The sequence below is a fragment of the Microcaecilia unicolor genome, chromosome 2, assembly GCF_901765095.1.
Source record: "Microcaecilia unicolor chromosome 2, aMicUni1.1, whole genome shotgun sequence".
Lineage (NCBI taxonomy): Eukaryota > Metazoa > Chordata > Amphibia > Gymnophiona > Siphonopidae > Microcaecilia > Microcaecilia unicolor.
Genome location: NC_044032.1, coordinates 564274941 through 564293817, shown reverse-complemented (window position 1 = coordinate 564293817; position 18877 = coordinate 564274941). Strand labels below are relative to the sequence as shown.

The 18877-nt window shown below is 45.7% G+C and overlaps 1 protein-coding gene across 7 annotated transcripts in view; it reads right to left on the bottom strand.

Annotated features, from left to right (window-relative positions):
- The window catches only part of MICU3 (mitochondrial calcium uptake family member 3), a 195686-nt gene that overhangs the window by 32666 nt on the left and 144143 nt on the right, over positions 1-18877 (bottom strand). For 6 of the 7 annotated variants that reach the window (XR_003940729.1, XM_030191433.1, XM_030191439.1 and 3 more), the window contains one exon: positions 4567-4675. Coding sequence is in view for 6 of the 7 variants with exons in the window: in XM_030191433.1 (XP_030047293.1) it covers positions 4567-4675 (109 nt within the window). In the remaining variant the exon portion in view is untranslated. The remainder of the gene's footprint in view (positions 1-4566; positions 4676-18877) is intronic. The other variant, XM_030191434.1, reaches the window with a different exon arrangement.

The following is an 18877-nucleotide window of genomic DNA, read 5'->3' as shown; positions in this document are numbered from 1 at the left end:
AGTTAGAAAAGCCTATTCTCTATCAGAGCTAGGCAGGAAGGAAAGAGGGTTCACAGGACAAATTAATTAGGCAATAAGCATTAAATTAGAGAGAATATCAGGTATCCAAACCTACAGCCAAAAAGTTGAGAAGTTAGAATAAAATAAAATATACTCAGAAATCACTTAGCAGTATTTTGGTTCAGGTCCGCACATGGAATGCTACAAGCAGTAACCAACAAAGAAAACTACAGGGAAACACAGTACCATTAAACAGCATCATAAAACCAGCAATAGACATTTTTCATATACAGAATAACACAGCCATAGAAATGCCTGACTAAACAGCAAAAGGCCCGAATTGTCACGATTGTGGTTGTGACCCCTCTCAGACTCACCTTATTTCTGGCGATCAGCTTCTGAGCTGGCTTCTGTCTGTTCTTCCTGAGTTAGTTCTGTCTCTGTCTGCTGGCTGCTTCCAGCATGGCTCTGATTACTCCACTGTACTGCACCTGTTTGTGTTAAGCCTCTCTGTGCTTCAGTATGCTTTCTGCCTGTGTCTTGGTTTGTGTTCCTCTTGCCCTCTGGTGGCCAGAACCAGTGGCTGCCATAGACTTTCTTTCTGGTCCGGTCCAGATATTCCTGCCCTCCAGACTTGGTTTGAAGTTTGGCAGCTAGCCTCACCCGTAGCTGCCTCATGATTCCTGCAGCTCAGTTCAGCTGCTGATGGGTTTATTACCACCTGGAACCTTCTGAGTTTGCCTTTGCATTGTCTAAGGTCCCTGGGTTTGTTGGTGCTTTGTTGCACTTCTGCCTAGTCTGGTTTCTTGTATTGTTCCTTATCTGATTCTAGTTAGTCTGTGTGTAGTTTAGCTTAGGTTTATTTGCTTATTTCCCTAGTCTTGTTTCTGGTCTGTATTCCTTGTCTAGTTTCTGTTTGTCTGTGTCTCTTGCTTAGTGGCTGCTCTGCAGCTTTCAGTCCTGTCTCTTGTCTGTCAGTATTTGTACCCTGTTTCAGTGGCTGCTCTGCAGCTTTCAGTCTTGTCTCTTGTCTGTCAGTATTTGTACCCTGTTTCAGTGGCTGCGTGGCAGCTTTCAGTTCCTGTCCTTTAGTGTGTCCATTTCCTGCTTTGTGTAGTATTGTCTGTCTGTGAGTCCTAGCCCAGTTTCCTGCCTTGTTGCCCATGTATATTCCTTTCCCCTCTGACCCTCAGTCTCTGTTCAGCCTAGTTGGTTTCCAGTGCCTGCTCTGTCCGGTAAGTCCTGCCGGCCGCCTGTACCCTGGGGCTCAACTCCTGGCGAAGGGCGGTCAAGCGCAGGTGAAGTCTAGCTGTTTGTCAGAGTTCTGCCTTGTCTCTGGTGTGGGGTGGTTTTGCCTGCCACTGCTGCTCCACGGCAGTGGCCCAAGGGCTCACAAACCTAGTTTCTGCTTTGAAAGCCTGACACGAATATGCTTACATTAAAAGCAGTGTGGAAAATTTTGCTTAGTTTTCCTATTAAATAGTATAAAACTGTACCACTGGAAACTGGCAAACCAAATAGGGACTAACCACAGGAGGCCTTGACAAGTCTGACAGGGCATATTTGATATTCTTTTTAGATGTATCTTCTTTCTTGGTTTCTGTAAATCATAACATTCTCCTTTATTGTTTACATTCCTATCGAATTGCTTCCACTGATTTTTGAAATTTTGTAAAAATGATATTCACAATACAAGCAAATAACAACTTGTACAGAAAAGCCAAGCCTCAAAAGAAACATAGCAATCAGCATAAAATCATCAATAAAGAAAAAAAAAACTTTGCTCTGCTCTAGTCCATCAATCAAGGAAATCCAGGGGTCCTTTTACTAAGGTTCACTGAAAAATGGCCTGCGGTAGTGTAGACATGTGTTTTGGGCACGCGCAGAATCATTTTTTAGCACACCTATAAAAAATGCCTTTTTTTTAATTTTTGACAAAAATGGACATGCGGCAAAATGAAAATTGCCGAGCGTCCATTTTGGGTCTGAGACCTTACCGCCAGCCATTGACTTAGCAGTAAAGTCTCACATGGTAACCGGGCAGTAATGACTTATGCTTGTCAAATGCCACTTGACGTGCATAGCTGAGGCGCGTCAGAAAATAATTTTTTTTTTCAAATGCATGTAGCAGACGCACGCCAAAAATGAAATTACTGCAAGGGCCACAAGGTAGCCAGGCAGTAACTCGGAATTGGCGCGCATTAGTAAAAGGGCTCCCCAGTACTGTAAAGGAAGATGAATAAAAGTCATAAAGAAGAAAAAACAGTTGTAATATATTTAAAAGTACAACAGCAGTAAACTCAAAACCCATCCAACTCCCAGTCCCACCTGAAGGGCCTGCCACTAGGAAGCTGATCAAATGAGATTGTTCCGGAAGTTTTTATCCCAATTAATTGGCTCTCTCAGTTGCAGTAAACCCTTCACAGTTTGAAGCAACCAGTGGTGTGCTGGTAAATTTTTAACAACAGGCTCTCTCCCCGGTCCACCTCGGCGCCCCCCCCATCCACCTCTGCGCCCCCCCCCCAAAAAAAAATTGCAGAGCTGGCTATACCCGGGGGGGGGGGGGGGGGGGGGGGCCAACACATTACTCTCTCCAGGAAAAAAAAATTAAATGATCCCAGGTTCCAATCTAATCCATGTTTAATATGGGATAAAATGCCATAAATAAGTAAATAAACATAAACTTTTAACGTTCAGCACCTGATTCTCAAAGTGGACATATTCCAAACACTATAATGAAAATAAAATTATTTTTTTTCTACCTTTGTTGTCTGGTGACTTTGTTTCTCTGATCATGCTGGTCCAGTATCTGATTCTGCTGCTCTCTATCTGTTCCCTTGACTCTGTTTCCAGGGCTTCCTTTCCATTTATTTCTTTTCTTTCCTCCTTTCTTCTTCATTTCTGGTCCTCCGCATACTTGACTGTACAGTGGATCCAGCTTCTGCCTATTTTCTCCATCTATGTGCAGTTTCTCTCCTCACTTCCTTTTCCCTCATCTAATCTCCTTCCTCTATCTTCCCTCCATGTCCAGCATTTCTTCTCTCTCCCTTCCCTCCCCTCCATCCATGTCCAGAATTTCTCTTGCTCTCCCCGCCATCCATGTCCTGAAACTCTCCTCTCTCCCCTGCCCCTCTCTATCCATCCATACCCAGCAATTCTCTTCTCTCCCCTGCCTCCTCTGCCCATCCATGCCCAGCAATTCTTTCCTCTGCCCATCCATGCCCAGCAATTCTCTCCCCTGCCTCCCTCTGCCCATCCATGCCCAGCAGTTTTCTCCCCTGCCCCCCTCTGCCCATCCATGCCCAGCAATTCTCTCCTCTGCCCATCCATGCCCAGCAATTCACTCCCCTGCCTCCCTCTGCCCATCCATGCCCAGCAGTTCTCTCCTCTGCCCATCCATGCCCAGCAATTCTCCTCCCTCCCCTGCCCTCCCGCTCCCATCCAGGTCTAGCAATGTCCTTCGCCAATCGCCCCCCACCCTCCCCAGCAATTCTCCTCCCTCCCGCTCCCATCCATGTGTAGCGATGTCCTTCGCCCCCCCATTCTCCCCTGCCGCTCCCATCCGTCAGTTTCAAATACCTGCCTCGAAGCGCTGCCTTATTTAAAGCCCTGCTGCTCGTCTCCAGCTGCCTTCCCTGCTTGCTTCTCAGGAGTTTGGTTCTTCGCACCCTTAGTCCCGCCGCGGGAAAAGGAAATGACGTCAGAATGATGTCAGAAGGCGGGACTAAGGGCGTGAAGAACTGAACTCCTGAGAAGCAAGCAGGGAAGGCAGCTGGAGACAGGCAGCAGGGCTTTAAATAAGGCGGCGCTTCGAGGCAGGTATTTGAAACTGACGGATGGGAGCGGCAGGGGAGGATGGGGGGGCGAAGGACATCGCTACATATGGATGGGAGCGGGAGGGGAGGTAAGCATGGCGCCCTCCTGCCATGCTTACCTCGTGCAATGGAGCCGGCTCGCCCCGTACAACAACCGGCTCGCAAGAGCTGTCAAAATTTAACAAGCGGCTCTCGCGAGCTGGTGCGAGCCGGCTCCAGCACACCGCTGGAAGCAACCCTTACTGTGTGGACTAATGTATTGCTTTAGAGAAGGAAAATGGATTGAGTGGATTCTGTGCCAGCCAACAATCTAGTCTGCTAGCTCTGGCTCAGTTCTCCAGCAGTACAAATAAAAATACATTTGTGTAATCCATTTGATGCTCATATCCAACTCAGGGTTACACATACACAGGCAGTGCTTTTATAAAAGTCACTACTTATATGTATATGCTGGCACTCATTATTTACAGACCTCTATTATATCTCCCCTCAGCCATTTCTTCTCCAAGCTGAAGAGCCCTCTTGTTCAATTGTTTGTTATGTTGTTTTATATACTGATCTTTTCTTACATTCTATTTGAAAGAAACCAATAAAACTTATTGAACTAAAAAAACCCCAAAACAAACTGTAAAGAAAATAAAGCCCTCCATAGCAGAATTATGAAAAATGAGGGTCAATTAATGTGTTTTAAAATTGTTCATGTTATTTTTAAAATAGTTACTTTATAATCTCCTAATATATAACCACTCACCTTGTCCAATGGAGCGATTGGCAAAGTTGTACATTTGCATTGCAATAGTAAAATCTTCTAGGTTGTTCAAGAACTGAAAAAATGATCGAAATTCTTCAAAAGTGATTCCCTGTGAAACACAGAATAAATACACTTACGGAATCTTAGGTGTCTCATATATTCAGGGTAAAATTATAAGAGGCTTGATTTTACAATAGGACAATGAAGTGAAGAGTTTGAAAAGGTGCCTGATTTCTAAAGATGCCTATATGCCTTTAAAAAGGTGTTCTAGTAAAACACTTTGTTGAGCTAATTGTCAAAAGGCAGAATATGAAGTGGAATAAACTGAACTGTGGAAATCTGTGCATGCTCTGCTCTATCCAAACGATGCTATCTGGAACACCTACATGCAGATGGTGTAAAAGTAGGTACACATGTTCCTACATTCTATGTGACTATGCAGTTATACAATTTTACAAAAGCCCTCTTCTGCATGTAATACAGGCTTCATACATAGAAAATACCATGAGAAATTAATGGTATTTTGATATTTCATACACAGGTGTAGATTGTTTCAATAGTAGTTAAATAATATAGCCAACAACTACACAAGGCTAAGACACTTCTGAAGGTGAACCCTTGTTTACAATATAGGGCCTATGCATTTAAATTTGCAATTAAAAACCAGAATGCATACTAACATGGCTCATAACAAGTGATGCACTAAATATTTTTGTCACCTACTACAAAGTAGTTGCTATAAAGTATAATGTACACACTATTTTCACAGGTGAAAAAGGTGCTTTCATTATGTAGGTTGTCCAGCGAATTCTTCGGGGCAGGCAGGAAAGATCCCCAGTCTTGCCTGCCTGCCGGCGCTGACTCTCCCCTGCTGCTGGATCGCTCTTCAAAATGGCCCACGAGACTTCAGCGAAGGGTCCAAGGATGGGTTTTTAAGAATTGGCTGAACTGAAGCCTGCTTAAGAGATGGAGGCAAGTAACACTCAAAAAGAGGTTTAGGGGGTCTTTTACTAAGGTGCACTGGCATTTTTAGTGCGTGTTAAAATAGGCGCATGCTAAACGCTAAAGACGCCAATGCATTCCTATGGGTGTCTTTAGCGTTTAGCACACGCCTATTTTTAATGCGCTATAAAAACGCCAGCGCACCTAAGTAAAAGACCCCCTTAGAGATGCACTGCTGCACAATAGGAAGAATACCTTGCATCGGAACCTTTAGGCAGGAAGATGGTAAGGGATCAAGTAAACAGGTAGTAGCATTCATCCTTGTCAATGTCTTTTTAAGTAAATCACAAGTAGGGAGATTAAAAGACCACTGAGAGTTGAACTGAACAAGGGAAGGGGAAACACAAGTTTCGTGACTGGATAATGAGAGATAAAGTGAGGGAACTGGAACCTGCATTGAAAAGGATCCCGAAATGGACAAATGAAGAGCCAAAACTTTATCCACAAAATATTTTGCTAAAGTGTTAGTTGAAGGTATATTACAGAGCCGAGCTGTCGGAGCAGGGCAGGTCAAAGAAGAAAAAATAGAAAACAGTTCTTTGTTACTGTTACTCGCATCCTGTATCTGTTTAGAATAGAAAACATTTTTAGCTAATTGGACCTGGTAAGTAATAACATTGTAATTTCTTACAGCTTAAGCAATTTTTAAAAGTTTTATCTTTCTGCCAGGCTCACTCAGCCCTTCGAACCTGGTGTTTTGCAAGGTTTAAGCTAGGATGATACCATGGATTATGGTGTCTGTGGTATGATAATTTCACAGGCTGTAATGGTACTAACTCGTCTAAGTTGTTATGGAGAACATCATTCCAACTGTCAATTTGGCTGTCTAAACAAAACTCAGAAAAATTACTAGGGAACAAATTGGAAAAACCCTGAAGGGAAATAATATCTAAGGACATGAAATCCCTAAAAGGTTTAGCATTAGGTATGGACACAGCGTGAGTCACTGGAAATCTAAGTGAAAATGTTATAAGAAAATGATCTGTCCAGGACAATGAACCAGTACAATAGTTGTTACACGATACAAGAGAGTCACCTTTTGACAGAACTAGGTCTAAGGTGTGATCTGCAGAATGGGTAGGACAACATATTAGCTAAGACATTCCAGTTGAATAGCTCGAGATGAAGATGAGGTATCTACATCTACATTAAAGTCACCCACACAATAAGGTTAGAAAATCTGGTAAAGGCTTCTAGTAGGGTTTGAACAACTAAATCCCAATTGCTGGCTGACAACGAAGGTGGACAATAACAGAGGAGATGGATGCCCGAGAATACGAACTAGGAGAAGCACTTGATAGGGAAGTCAGATACTGATAGCTCACAGACCACTAAAGAACTAGAATAAATGCTAGAACCTCCCTTTCTAGAAACTATGCGCATAATGAACCTTGAAATCAGAAGGTAAACATTTGAATAGATGAGTCTTAATACTTTAAATTGTACACACCATTGTATAGGCAACCAATGAAGATTTTTAAAAATAGGAGTAATGTGATCATATCTAGATGCACCTGAAATCAAATAAGCAGCCGCATTCTGAACAACTTGTAATACACATCAGGGGCGTAGCCACGGGTGGGCCTGGACGGGCCCAGGCCCACCCACTTTCCCTCCAGGCCCGCCCATCCAAATCCTTCATCGCTGTCGTTGCCTTTTCTCCTGCGGCATCGGGGAACGGCCGTCCGGGAGGCAGCGATCAGTGTTGCCTGTCAGTGCCTGCCCTGAAATTGTGCTTCTTTTCTCCCCAGGCTTCGCCCCGCTCTTTTCTTCGCTCGTCGCGCAGCGCTGCTATTCAAACAGGCAGCTCCGCTCCTCTCTGCCGCATCCATCCGGCCCTACTAAACAGGAAGTGCATCAGAGGGCCGGATGGACGCGGCAGAGAGGAGTGGAGCTGCCTGTTTGAATAGCAGCGCAGCGCGACGAGCGAAGAAAAGAGCGGGGCGAAGCCTGGGGAGAAGAGAAGCACAATTTCAGGGCAGGCACTGACAGGCAACGCTGATCGCTGCCTCCCGGACGGCCATTCCCTGAAGCCGCGGGAGAAAAGGCAGCGACAGCGATGAAGGATTTGGATGGGCGGGCGGGCCTGGAAGAGTAAGTGCTGGATTTGTGGTTGGTTGGTTGGGGGGGGGGAGAGGAAAGGGAAAGGATACTTTTGCCAGAGACAGAGTCAGACTTGTAGGAGGAAGGGGATTAGAGGGAACTGGGAAGGAAGAGAGCTGCTGGAGGTGGGAGGAAAAGGAGGAGGGAATCAGGATAGAAGGGAGAGAGCTGCTGGACATGGGAGGAAGGGGCTGGAGAGCTTCTGGACAAGGGAGGAAGAGGGAGGGAAGGGAGAGAGCTGCTGGACATGGGAGGGAGAGGAGGAAGGGGCTGGAGAGCTGCTGGACAAGCTAGGAAGAGGAAGGGACTGGAGGAAAGGGGGAGAGCTACTGGACATGTGAAGAAGAGGAGGAGGGGACTGGATGGAAGGGAGAGAGCTGCTGGACATGGGAAGAGGAGGGGACTGGATGGAAGGGAGAGAGCTGCTGGACATGGGAGGGAGAGGAGGAAGGGGTTGGAGAGCTGCTGGACAAGGGAGGAAGAGGAGGAAGGGACTGGAGAGAGCTGCTGGACATGGAAGAGAAGGAGGGGACGATGGAAGGGAGAGAGCTGCTGAAGGAAGAGGAGGAGGAGATCTGGGTGGAAGGGAGAGAGCTGTTGGATGTGGGAGGAAGAGGAGGAGGGGATCTGGATGGAAGGGAGAGAGCTGCTGGACGTGGGAGGAGAACTGGAGGGAAGGGAGAGAACTGCTGGTACAGCACAAGGAGGGAGGGAAGGGAAACAGAGATACCAGACCAAGGAGATGAAGGAAAAGGGAATATTAAACCTACAGCTTGAGGGAGGGAGGCAGGAAATCAAGCAACCAAACCAGATGCTGGAAAGAGGGAGGGAGTGAGAGGGAGAGGGAGGGAGGGAGAGAAGCTGGATGGGGTAGGGTCAGAGAGGGTAGAGATATATTGGCACTGGGGACAAAGAGAGGGGAGAAGATGGACAGAGTAATATAGGGACACAGAGAAAAGGAGATACTAAACATGGAGGAAGATAGAGGTACAGAGATGGAAGAAGATGGTTAGTGGACATGGAGAGAGAGCGAGTAGAAATATCAAATGGACATGAGACCTTGGTGAGTGAGTTAAGAGAAGACAGAAGGATGTAGAAACCAGAGACTGGGACCAACATGACTTGAAAAATAAAATGAGCAGACAACAAAAGGTAGAGAAAATAATTTTATTTTTCTATTTTGTGACTAGAATATGTCAGATTTGAAATGTACATCCTGCCAGAGCTGGTGTTAGATATGACTGGAGCCCAAGGCAGATATTTAGGAGGGGACCCCTAAATATCTGCTTTGGGGCCCCAGTCATACTAACAGGTTGCACCTTCTTCAGCTTCCAGCTGGCCTGGGGTTCTCTTTGGCTAGGGGGCCAAATGCAGTTGCCCTAGTTGTATCTCCCCTAACGCTGTCTCTTGCATGTATCATCATATTTTGCACAGTATAGGAGAAAATGCATCTCTTTGTGTTTCTCTGTGCTAAATGCAAGATCTGGCCTCTTGGGATTTTGATTTAATTTGCTTATGGTTTGTGGTCACTTATTCTGTATTTGGCATTTGTGTTCTGTGTGTGTGACCAAAGTATTCTGTTAGCACCAATTTTCTATGTAGTATTCTATAGTACTTTGGCTTGTTCAGTTTTCTTGATGTATTGATATTTTAGGGCCCCGCTGTAATATTTAGGGCATATTTGGGGGAAGCATATGTGTGTTGTTGGACTGTGGCTCAGTGGAGGATGAAGCGTGCGCCCTCTTTTATTTCCCCTAGCTCTCAATGTGTCCTGCAGCCACTGAGGCCAGCACTGCTACTCCCACTGAAGTTATTGGGAGTGGGGTAGGTGTGCTGTAGGAGTAGGGACATGGGCAGGGCAAAGTGGCAAGTGTTTCTCTAGTGCCCATCCATCCAACTTGTTGGCCCACCCAAAAATTGCCTTCTGGCTACGCCACTGATACACGTAACACGTTCTTAGGAAGACCCATGTATAAGGAGTTATAATAATCTAAGAGCAGGGACACTATGGCATGTAATACAGTTTGAAAATTACAAACTGTGTTTACCACAGTTTAGTAAACAGACACCTTAATCAGTTAACTCAATCTTCTTTTTGTCTTTATGCTATATCAAAACAAAAAGCACAGTCATTATCTGTAACATAGGGCCCCACTCAATTAACTTTCAAGCCTCTAGTCTGCTCCCCTTCCCCCAAGACATCATGCTTTTAAATATTAAACTTACACACACACAAATAATGAGGGTAATTTCTAAAAAGCCATTTACCTAAGTAAATGGGCTATTTGAAAATTCTCCACCATTCCTTTAGGCAAAAAGTATGCACTGATGGTTCTTTGAGTTTTTGTAGTTGTCATGACCTATTGCTTTGCCTTGACTATGGCTACGCTTTGCTGTCCCCCAAGTGACTGCCTAGTCTTGCTTAATGGTTGTGCTAGCCCTGCTGTAACATTGGTCCTTTTAATAAGCTGTGGTAAAAAGTGGCCTTAGCGTGCTATTATGTGAGTCCTGCATGCTAAGGCCATTTTTACTGTAGTCATAAAAACAGCTTTTTCCCATTTTTTGTATTAATGTTGTCATTAGTGCACACCATTTTGTCAAATTACTGCGTGTGCACTTACTGCCACCCATTTTGTAGGTGGTAAGAATTCACACGCCATCTGTGTGCTAACCAGTTAGTGCATGGTAATGAAGCTGCACCAACTGGTTAATGCATAAATGCTCACAACTCTACCTCTGACACACCCTCTCATAAAAATAAAAATACTTTTTTGGCATGTGGATAGCACAAGCACATTTGGCAGTTACCACAGGATGCTGGGATACATCCCACAGCATGCCATTTTACGCTGCATTAGGTGCATATTAGCACCTAACACAGCTTAGTAAAAGTGGCTAATACTGGATTACTTGATTTCTGAATTTCCATTTTTAAAAGTACTTTAATTGCTTCGGTAATTTACCTAATGAACATAGTTTATTCTGTTAAATATTAGGAGTAATTTCTTTATTTGAATTTTAAACATATGAAAGCATACTGGAATCGAGTTCTGGTGCTCTCCATCTGTAGTTATGTATACTTTTGCTTTATAGTCCTTCCTGTCATCATATTAGGCTGCATACAATTCAACTATTTTTCATATTGTGGGTGTGAGGCAGTGGAATTTGTTGGCTTTTATTGTAAGAGGTTCCGTAAACATTTGAAGGCTTTCCATTTTGTCCAAGCTTTTACGGTGGATTAAAGATGGGTGTTAAGCTTCTTATTGTTTTAGTGACAAACTTGTTTTAGTCAAGTCAATTTAATAATGGTCTATGGACTTTTCCTTTAGGAAGCCAGCTAGACCTTTTTTAAACCCCACTAAGCTAGCCAATATTCTGCTAGCTGGTGAAGAAAGTCAAATGCCATTAATTTATCCATGTAACTTTATTCATATAGGAGGTCTTTTACTAAAGATTAGCTCGAGATATCTGCAGCAGGGCCCACAGGAATAAAATGGGCCGTGCTGCAGATAACTCGCGCTAATCTTTAGTAAAAGACCGCCTATATGAATAAAGTTACATGGATAAATTAATGGCATTTGACTTTCTTCACCAGCTAGCAGAATATTGGCATCAATATTTTAAAAATAATTCAGCTCTATGATTTCTTTGATATTTGGTTGCATTGTAGCTCAGGGTAGGAGTGGTCAAAGCTGCACATAATTCTAAAGTGGAATCTGAGCCCAGTGACACTTCAGACAATGAGGCCATTAGCGAGAAAAACAATCAATCCGACAGCTTACTAACATCAGGGCCAGCCCAAGAGTATCTGACGCCCTGGGTGAACCTTCACCTGAACAGCCCAAGAGTTATCTGATGCCTTAGGTGAACCTTCACCTTGCCGCCCCCGCCACCCACTGTGCAACCCTCATAATGAATAGTTCCCCCCCCCCCCACGGTGAATTCCCTCACCACCTGCCCTCCTCCATTAATTTTTAAAAATTAAAAAGTTTGTATATATACCAAATTTATGACTGGGTCCAGCATCTTTTCTCTTTTCTCCATCCCTCCAAACTTTGGTCTCTCTTTCCCATATTTGTAGATTAGCATCTCTGTGTCCCCTTTCCCTTCTCCTGCCCCCAACAGTGCAGTTTCTCACCTCTCACCAATCCTTCCCCAAACAGTGCTGCATCTCCCCCTCCCTTTCCCTATAGTTAGCATCTCCCCCTCTCTATCTCCTCCTTCCCCCTATAGTTAACATCTTCCCACTATTTCCTGCTTCAAGTCAGAATCTCCATCTGTTCCCCTCTCTCATCTCCATTTTCCTTCCCCCACCTCCTTTCCAGCATCTCTCCTTCTCACCCCCCCCCACCCCCTGTGGTCCAATATCTCTCCATTCTCTTCTTTTCCCCACCTGTCCAGCATCTCTCCTTCTGTTCCCCTCCCTCGATTTGGTAAGTTCCTCCTTACCCCTCAGTGTACTTTCAAGTTTGTGTTTACTTCTACACATTGCCAGCAAGTCACACATGCTGTTTGTGGCCACCTCAGAGCCTTCCTTCTAACACAATTTCCTGTTTCCAATGGGACAGGATACATCAGAAAAAATTTCTTCAGAGTGGTCACAGGCAGTGTGTATGAATTGCTGCCTGACACAGCCAGCAATGTTTAGAAGACAAGTTTTGAAAGTACATCAATGAGGGAAAGGGTGGGGAGGGGGGGGGGTGACTTCCAGATTGTGAGAGGGGAGTGAAAGAAGAGAGGCTGGACCATGAGGAGGAAGAGGGTGGGGAAGGGACAGATGGCAGATCACTGACAAGGGAGCGTGGGAGAGGTTGCTGCCCCTACAACTGTGTCACCCTAGGCAATTGCTTAGTTCAACTAGTGCTAGGGCAGGCCTGATTGACATCAGTGAAGCAAAGTCTGACCAGCTTTCTCAGATTGATGACTGATGTAGAAGACAGTATGCTGCTGTAAATACACTTTGACCTGATTAAATTAGTATAAGCCAGTCATACTACTTTTCACTTATAAACCAGGAGCTTTCTGCTGATTACACATTCCATGTGCCACACAGTCCTCAGAGGTTTTCTGTCCAATTTCTCACAAAATTGCTAGTTTAGGCCTCTCTCCTGTCCCCACTAAAATACACCTTGATCAATTTGTAAAAGTAATAAGCCATATATGGAGATGCAGCAGCAGTTTAGATGAGTCATGAACATTGCACAATTTGTCTTACTGCTCTCCCAGACATGGTTTCTTCTTCACTGACTTCCAAATCAAAACTTCCTGCATTTTTATTTTTTCTCCAGTAGAGGCATACTCTGCATGTATTTGGGCATGTTACTGAACACCTATTTATTGCTAGAGGTTAATTTATTTACTACATTTATATCCCGCCTTTATTGAAGGCGGGTAACAACAGTCACATACATAGTCTTAAAAACTAACAATTGCTAAGCATATGAAGCTAAAACATGGTCCTAACCAAAAAAGAAAAAAAAACACACAGAAAAAGAAAACAAAGGTCAATCAGATAAGTCTTCATGTAGCCAAAAAGGCTTTCACAAACAGATGTGTTTTCAGCAGCCACTTCTTGGATTTTATCAGAACGTACACATTTGTGTACAGCAAAACTGTCAAACTTACATTTCTGTGGAGAAATTTAAACCTTCATACATTGACTCAGCAGAAAGACATAACATTATTTGGTCACTTTATTTAGCGACTGGATTTTAATGTTTGTTTTTCAAATGTCAGACTCAACGATAGTATTTTTACAAGTTCAGCTGTTAAGTGAATCTAAAAACTAATTTACTTCATTTCAACTGTTAAAAGCGCTTACTTATTCTATACAGCTTTAATTGTGTTTGCTAACATAAAAGTTCTCTAATAGGTAATACAGGGTAATGGACAAAATATACTTCAGTGTTTTTTTAGTTTCATGAGTTTAACTGTCAACACTGCCAAAGTGTAGCCATTTTAAACAAAGTCAAACTGTTTGCAAGTTTGTCTAAGACAGATTAACCTGATCCTTCCATAAATACAAACTGAAGGAATATATCCAAAACATCTCACGCTTGAAGGGCTCCTTGTAACCCCAGCCCTATTAGTTTGCATTGATGCGTTCAGCTAACCACTAGATTTTTCTATTGCTAAGATACCTTTGACAGCTTATCTGTTAAGCAACAAATAAGCCAATCAGCTACCTAAGATTCTTTTATCATTCCATCTTTAGTCTTGGAAAACATCTTTGCTACCGCTGATAAGATCCCTCACACATCAATGACTACCTATAACTGTCCCTCTATTAAGGCTATTAAATTGCTGGCTGAAGTGTGACTGGAAGGATGTCAATATTATTTGGTGAGAGGTGATGTTCAGGTTGGCAGACAGAACTATTCCTTAGAAACTGTAGAGTTACAGATGAAAGCTCTACTTTTTACAGTAATATATGGCTGTCTGCTGGAGGCCAGCTATAGAAGAGTTAGGGGGTATTCATCAAGCAGCATTAGGGATTTAATGGCCATTAAGAGGATTAATATGCACTAATAATAAAACTTTATTTATAACCCGCCATATCTTTAAAAGTCTAAGTGGAGAACAAATTATATACAAAATATAAAAAAATAAAACAATAAAAATTATTTCTTTATACAACAAACTATACAAAAAAAATTCTACAATTCAAATATACAGCAGATTAAAATTTATATGGTATTAAAATAATTTATACATCAGAGGAACCAAAAGCCTGAAGAAATAAATGAGTTTTCAATGCTTTTTTAAACTGGTCCATATAGCATATGCTACATACCTGTAGAAGGTATTTGTCCTGTTTCGGTTATTGATGAGCCCTTAGGTTCCCTGAGGCCCGGTAAGACCTCCGAGGACCGCTGTGCACCCCGAATCTTCACCCGCGGCGACCGCCGTTCACCGAGGGTTGAGCCCCCAGCTGCAGGCGGCCAGCAGGACTGCTGGAACCGCGGGGTGACGGTCGGCCTGGCAAGTAGTCAGCAACTCAGTCTCTAAAGGGCCGCTAGCAAGGACGGCTAGCGCAAAAAGGACACAGCCTCTGAAGGTGGCTAGCGAGGACGGCTAGCTGAAGAGGCCACAATCTCTGGCGGTGGCTAGCAAGGACGGCTAGCTGAAGAGGACAGTCTCTGGGGTGGCTAGCAAGGGCAGCTAGCTGAAGAGGACACAATCTCTGGAGGTGGCTAGCAAGGACGGCTAGCTGAAGAGGACACAGTCTCTGGGGTGGCTAGCAAGGGCGGCTAGCTGAAGAGGACACAATCTCTGGAGGTGGCTAGCAAGGACGGCTAGCTGAAGATGGCACAGTCGCAGGAGGTGGCTAGCAAGGACGTCTAGCTGAAGATGACACAGTCCCTGGAGGTGGCTAGCAAGGACGGCTAGCGAAGAGGACACCGTCTCTGGAGGTGGCTAGCAAGGGCGGCTAGCGAAGAGGACCCAGTCCCTGGAGCTGGCCAGCAAGGACGGCTAGCGAAGAGGACACAGTCTCTGGAGGCGGCTAGCAAGGACGGCTAGCGAAGAGGACACAGTCTCTGGAGGTGGCTAGCAAGGACGGCTAGCGAAGAGGCCACAGTCTCTGGAGGCGGCTAGCAAGGACGGCTAGCGAAGAGGCCACAGTCTCTGGAGGTGGCTAGCAAGGACGGCTAGCGAAGAGGCCACAGTCTCTGGAGGTGGCTAGCAAGGACGGCTAGCGAAGAGGCCACAGTCTCTGGAGGTGGCTAGCAAGGACGGCTAGCGACGAGGACACAGTCCCTGGAGGCGGCTAGCAAGGACGGCTAGCGAAGAGGACACAGTCCCTGGAGGTGGCTAGCAAGGACGGCTAGCGAAGAGGACCCAGTCCCTGGAGGTGGCTAGCAAGGACGGCTAGCGAAGAGGACCCAGTCCCTGGAGGTGGCTAGCAAGGACGGCTAGCGAAGAGGACACAGTCTCTGGAGGCGGCTAGCAAGGACGGCTAGCGAAGAGGACACACTCTCTGGAGGTGGCTAGCAAGGACGGCTAGCGAAGAGGACACAGTCCCTGGAGGTGGCTAGCAAGGACGGCTAGTGCAGAGGACACAGTCTCGGGAGGCAACAATTCCGATCCACTGTGTGGGCTTCTGACGAACGAAACGGAAGCACTGACTCTTCCTGTTTCGTGGTTTAAATCTCCCGCCAGTTCCCTCCTTCCTAGAAGAGGAACCAATCCCCTCACCTCTGGCAGGCAAGGTGCGCCTGGATAGGCCAGGCCACTTTGCAGGCGGAGTCTCTCGCTGCGATGCGCCAATCCGGCGCGAGTAGGCGGAGCGGGCTCACTGGTCCGCGCTGAGCCAGGGAGACGACAATGCCAGCGCCGCCATCTTAGCCGGCGTGCTCCCCTCTCCTAGACCGGCGTTCGTTCCAGCGGTTCGCCGGCCTCGGAGCGGCCCGCGGCAGCGCCGGCCCCGTCGGCGACTCGTCCCTGCCGCCCTGGATCCTGCGGCCTCCGTCGATCTTCGCCCCCCGCGTTGGGAGCCACGGTAAGGGACCGGGACGGGACAGTATTCTCCGAGGACAGCAGGCTAATTGTTCTCACAAATGGGTGACGTCCACGGCAGCCCCTCCGATCGGAGATCTTCCTAGCAACAGAGTTTGCTAGTTCTCTTGCGCGCCCGTGATGCGCGCATGCGCGGAATCGCTTGTGTTCGCTAGTCCCGTACCAAGCAAAAACAAGAGACGGGAAGACACAACTCCAAAGGGGAGGCGGGCGGGTAGGTGAGAACAATCAGCCTGCTGTCCTCGGAGAATACCTTCTACAGGTATGTAGCATACACTTTCTCCGAGGACAAGCAGGCTGCTTGTTCTCACAAATGGGGTATCCCTAGCCCCCAGGCTCACTCAAAACAACAAACATTGGTCAATTGGGCCTCGCAATGGCGAGGACATATCTGAGATTGACCTAAACTTTTCCAACTAACTGAGAGTGCAGCCTGGAACAAAATAAAAATGGGCCTAGGAGGGTGGAGTTGGATTCTAAACCCCAAACAGATTCTGCAGCACCGACTGCCCGAACCGACTGTCGCGTCGGGAATCCTGCTGAAGGCAGTAGTGAGATGTGAATGTGTGGACAGATGACCACGTCGCAGCCTTGCAAATCTCTTCAATAGTGGCTGACTTCAAGTGGGCCACTGACGCCGCCATGGCTCGAACACTATGAGCCGTGACATGACCCTCAAGAGTCAGCCCAGCTTGGGCGTAAGTGAAGGAAATGCAATCTGCTAGCCAATTGGATATGGTGCGTTTCCCGACAGCCATTCCCCTCCTGTTGGGATCAAAAGAAACAAAAAGTTGGGCAGACTGTCTGTGTGGGCTTGTCCGCTCCAGATAGAAGGCCAATGCTCGCTTGCAGTCCAATGTGTGCAGTTGACATTCAGCAGGACGGGTATAAGGACGGGGAAAGAAAGTTGGCAAGACAATTGACTGGTTCAGATGGAACTCCGACACCACCTTCGGCAAGAACTTAGGGTGAGTGCGGAGGACTACCCTGTTATGATGAAATTTGGTATAAGGAGCATGAGCCACCAAGGCTTGAAGCTCACTCTGCGAGCTGAAGTAACTGCCACCAAGAAAATGACCTTCCAGGTCAAGTACTTCAGATGACAGGAGTCCAGCGGCTCAAAAGAAGGTTTCATCAGCTGGGTGAGAACGACATTGAGATCCCATGACACTGTAGGAGAGTGGGGGCTTTGACAAAAGCAAACCTCTCATGAAGCGAACTACTAAAGGCTGTCCAGAGATCGGTTTACCTTCCACTTGGTAATGGTAAGCACTAATCGCACTAAGATGAACCCTTACAGAGTTGGTTTTAAGACCAGACTCCGATAAATGTAGAAGGTATTTGTTAATATGTGTCCTAGCTTGAGACCTATCCACTGGAATAGTGGTGGGCCAAGTTACATAGCTTAAACAGCTGAAAAGCACTGACTAGGCCTGATAATCAGCTGATGGCCTTATAGCAGAGAGCCTGCAAGAGCAGGACTGCTTGGTGAATCTTATTGAAACCTGGTACAACTTTCAAATTGAGTGTAACACTTAAGATGTAGAAATTAATGACAAAAATGGTAAAAAGCTTGGTTCTTAAAATGGAGTTTGTCTTTATAAAATGGCTCCCAGTATCACAAGATAAAAGACACAGATCTCTCTCAATATTAGGAAAGAGGTTTTAAAAGTGTTGAAATTGGCACTTTGAAGAAATCTTTGAGAGGAGGGGCAGGTGGGCACCTGACCTGCGGTTAAGTATGAAGAAAGATTAGAAAAAAAAGTCTCTCTCCAATTGACTTGTATGGGGAAGAAATACTATATAAGAAATGCAGAGCTGAGCTAAAACCGGATTCTTTCCCCACCGAAATCTCTGAAGGCGAAGCTCTAGCCGGTTGAACCCAGAATCTGTCTGATGTTTGTACCAAATTGAAGTCCTGATTTGGGTGAGAATAAAATACTATTTCTTTCACTAAACTTCTCCAGTCTCTGTTTCAATCTATTCTCTCTCCTCCACCTGTTTCACAGAATACTACACTCACAAGTAAGATTCTTTCACACTCACATAGATTTCATGTGGGAACATAAATGGCCAAAGATTCACTTAGATCCAGATAGACAGAAAGCTGTGGTCATGGGAATTAGATTTGAACTGCGCCTTCTGTCACCCCCCCTACGCCTCCATGACCGGAGGCGCTCCTTAGAACCCCGAGACATAACACCATGGAATGGGGTGTCACTGGAATTCAGGGAGGGGGTGATTAACAAGATTTTAGAAGAACAACCCCTCTGTACACCTCCGTGGGCAAGGGTCCTGCGGGGGTCTAGAGAGAGGTAGATAAAAACATATTCAAGCAGGGTCTGTGTAGGACAAGAACGAGGATCTAAGGCCTTGCCATCACACCACACAGCAAACCGTCGCCAGAGGAAAAAATAACTCCTCTTGGTAGAATCTTTCCTGGAAGCAAGCAAGACTCGGGAGACACCCTCTGACAGACCCAAGGAGGCGAAGTCTACACTCTCAACATCCAGGCCGTGAGGGCCAGAGACCAGAGGTTGGGATGGAGAAGCGCCCCCTCATTCTGCGTGATGAGGATTGGAAAGCAATCCAATCTCCACGGTTCTTCGGAAGACAACTCCAGAAGAAGAGGGAACCAGATCTGACGAGGCCAAAAAGGAGCAATCAAAATCATGGTTCCCCTGTCTTG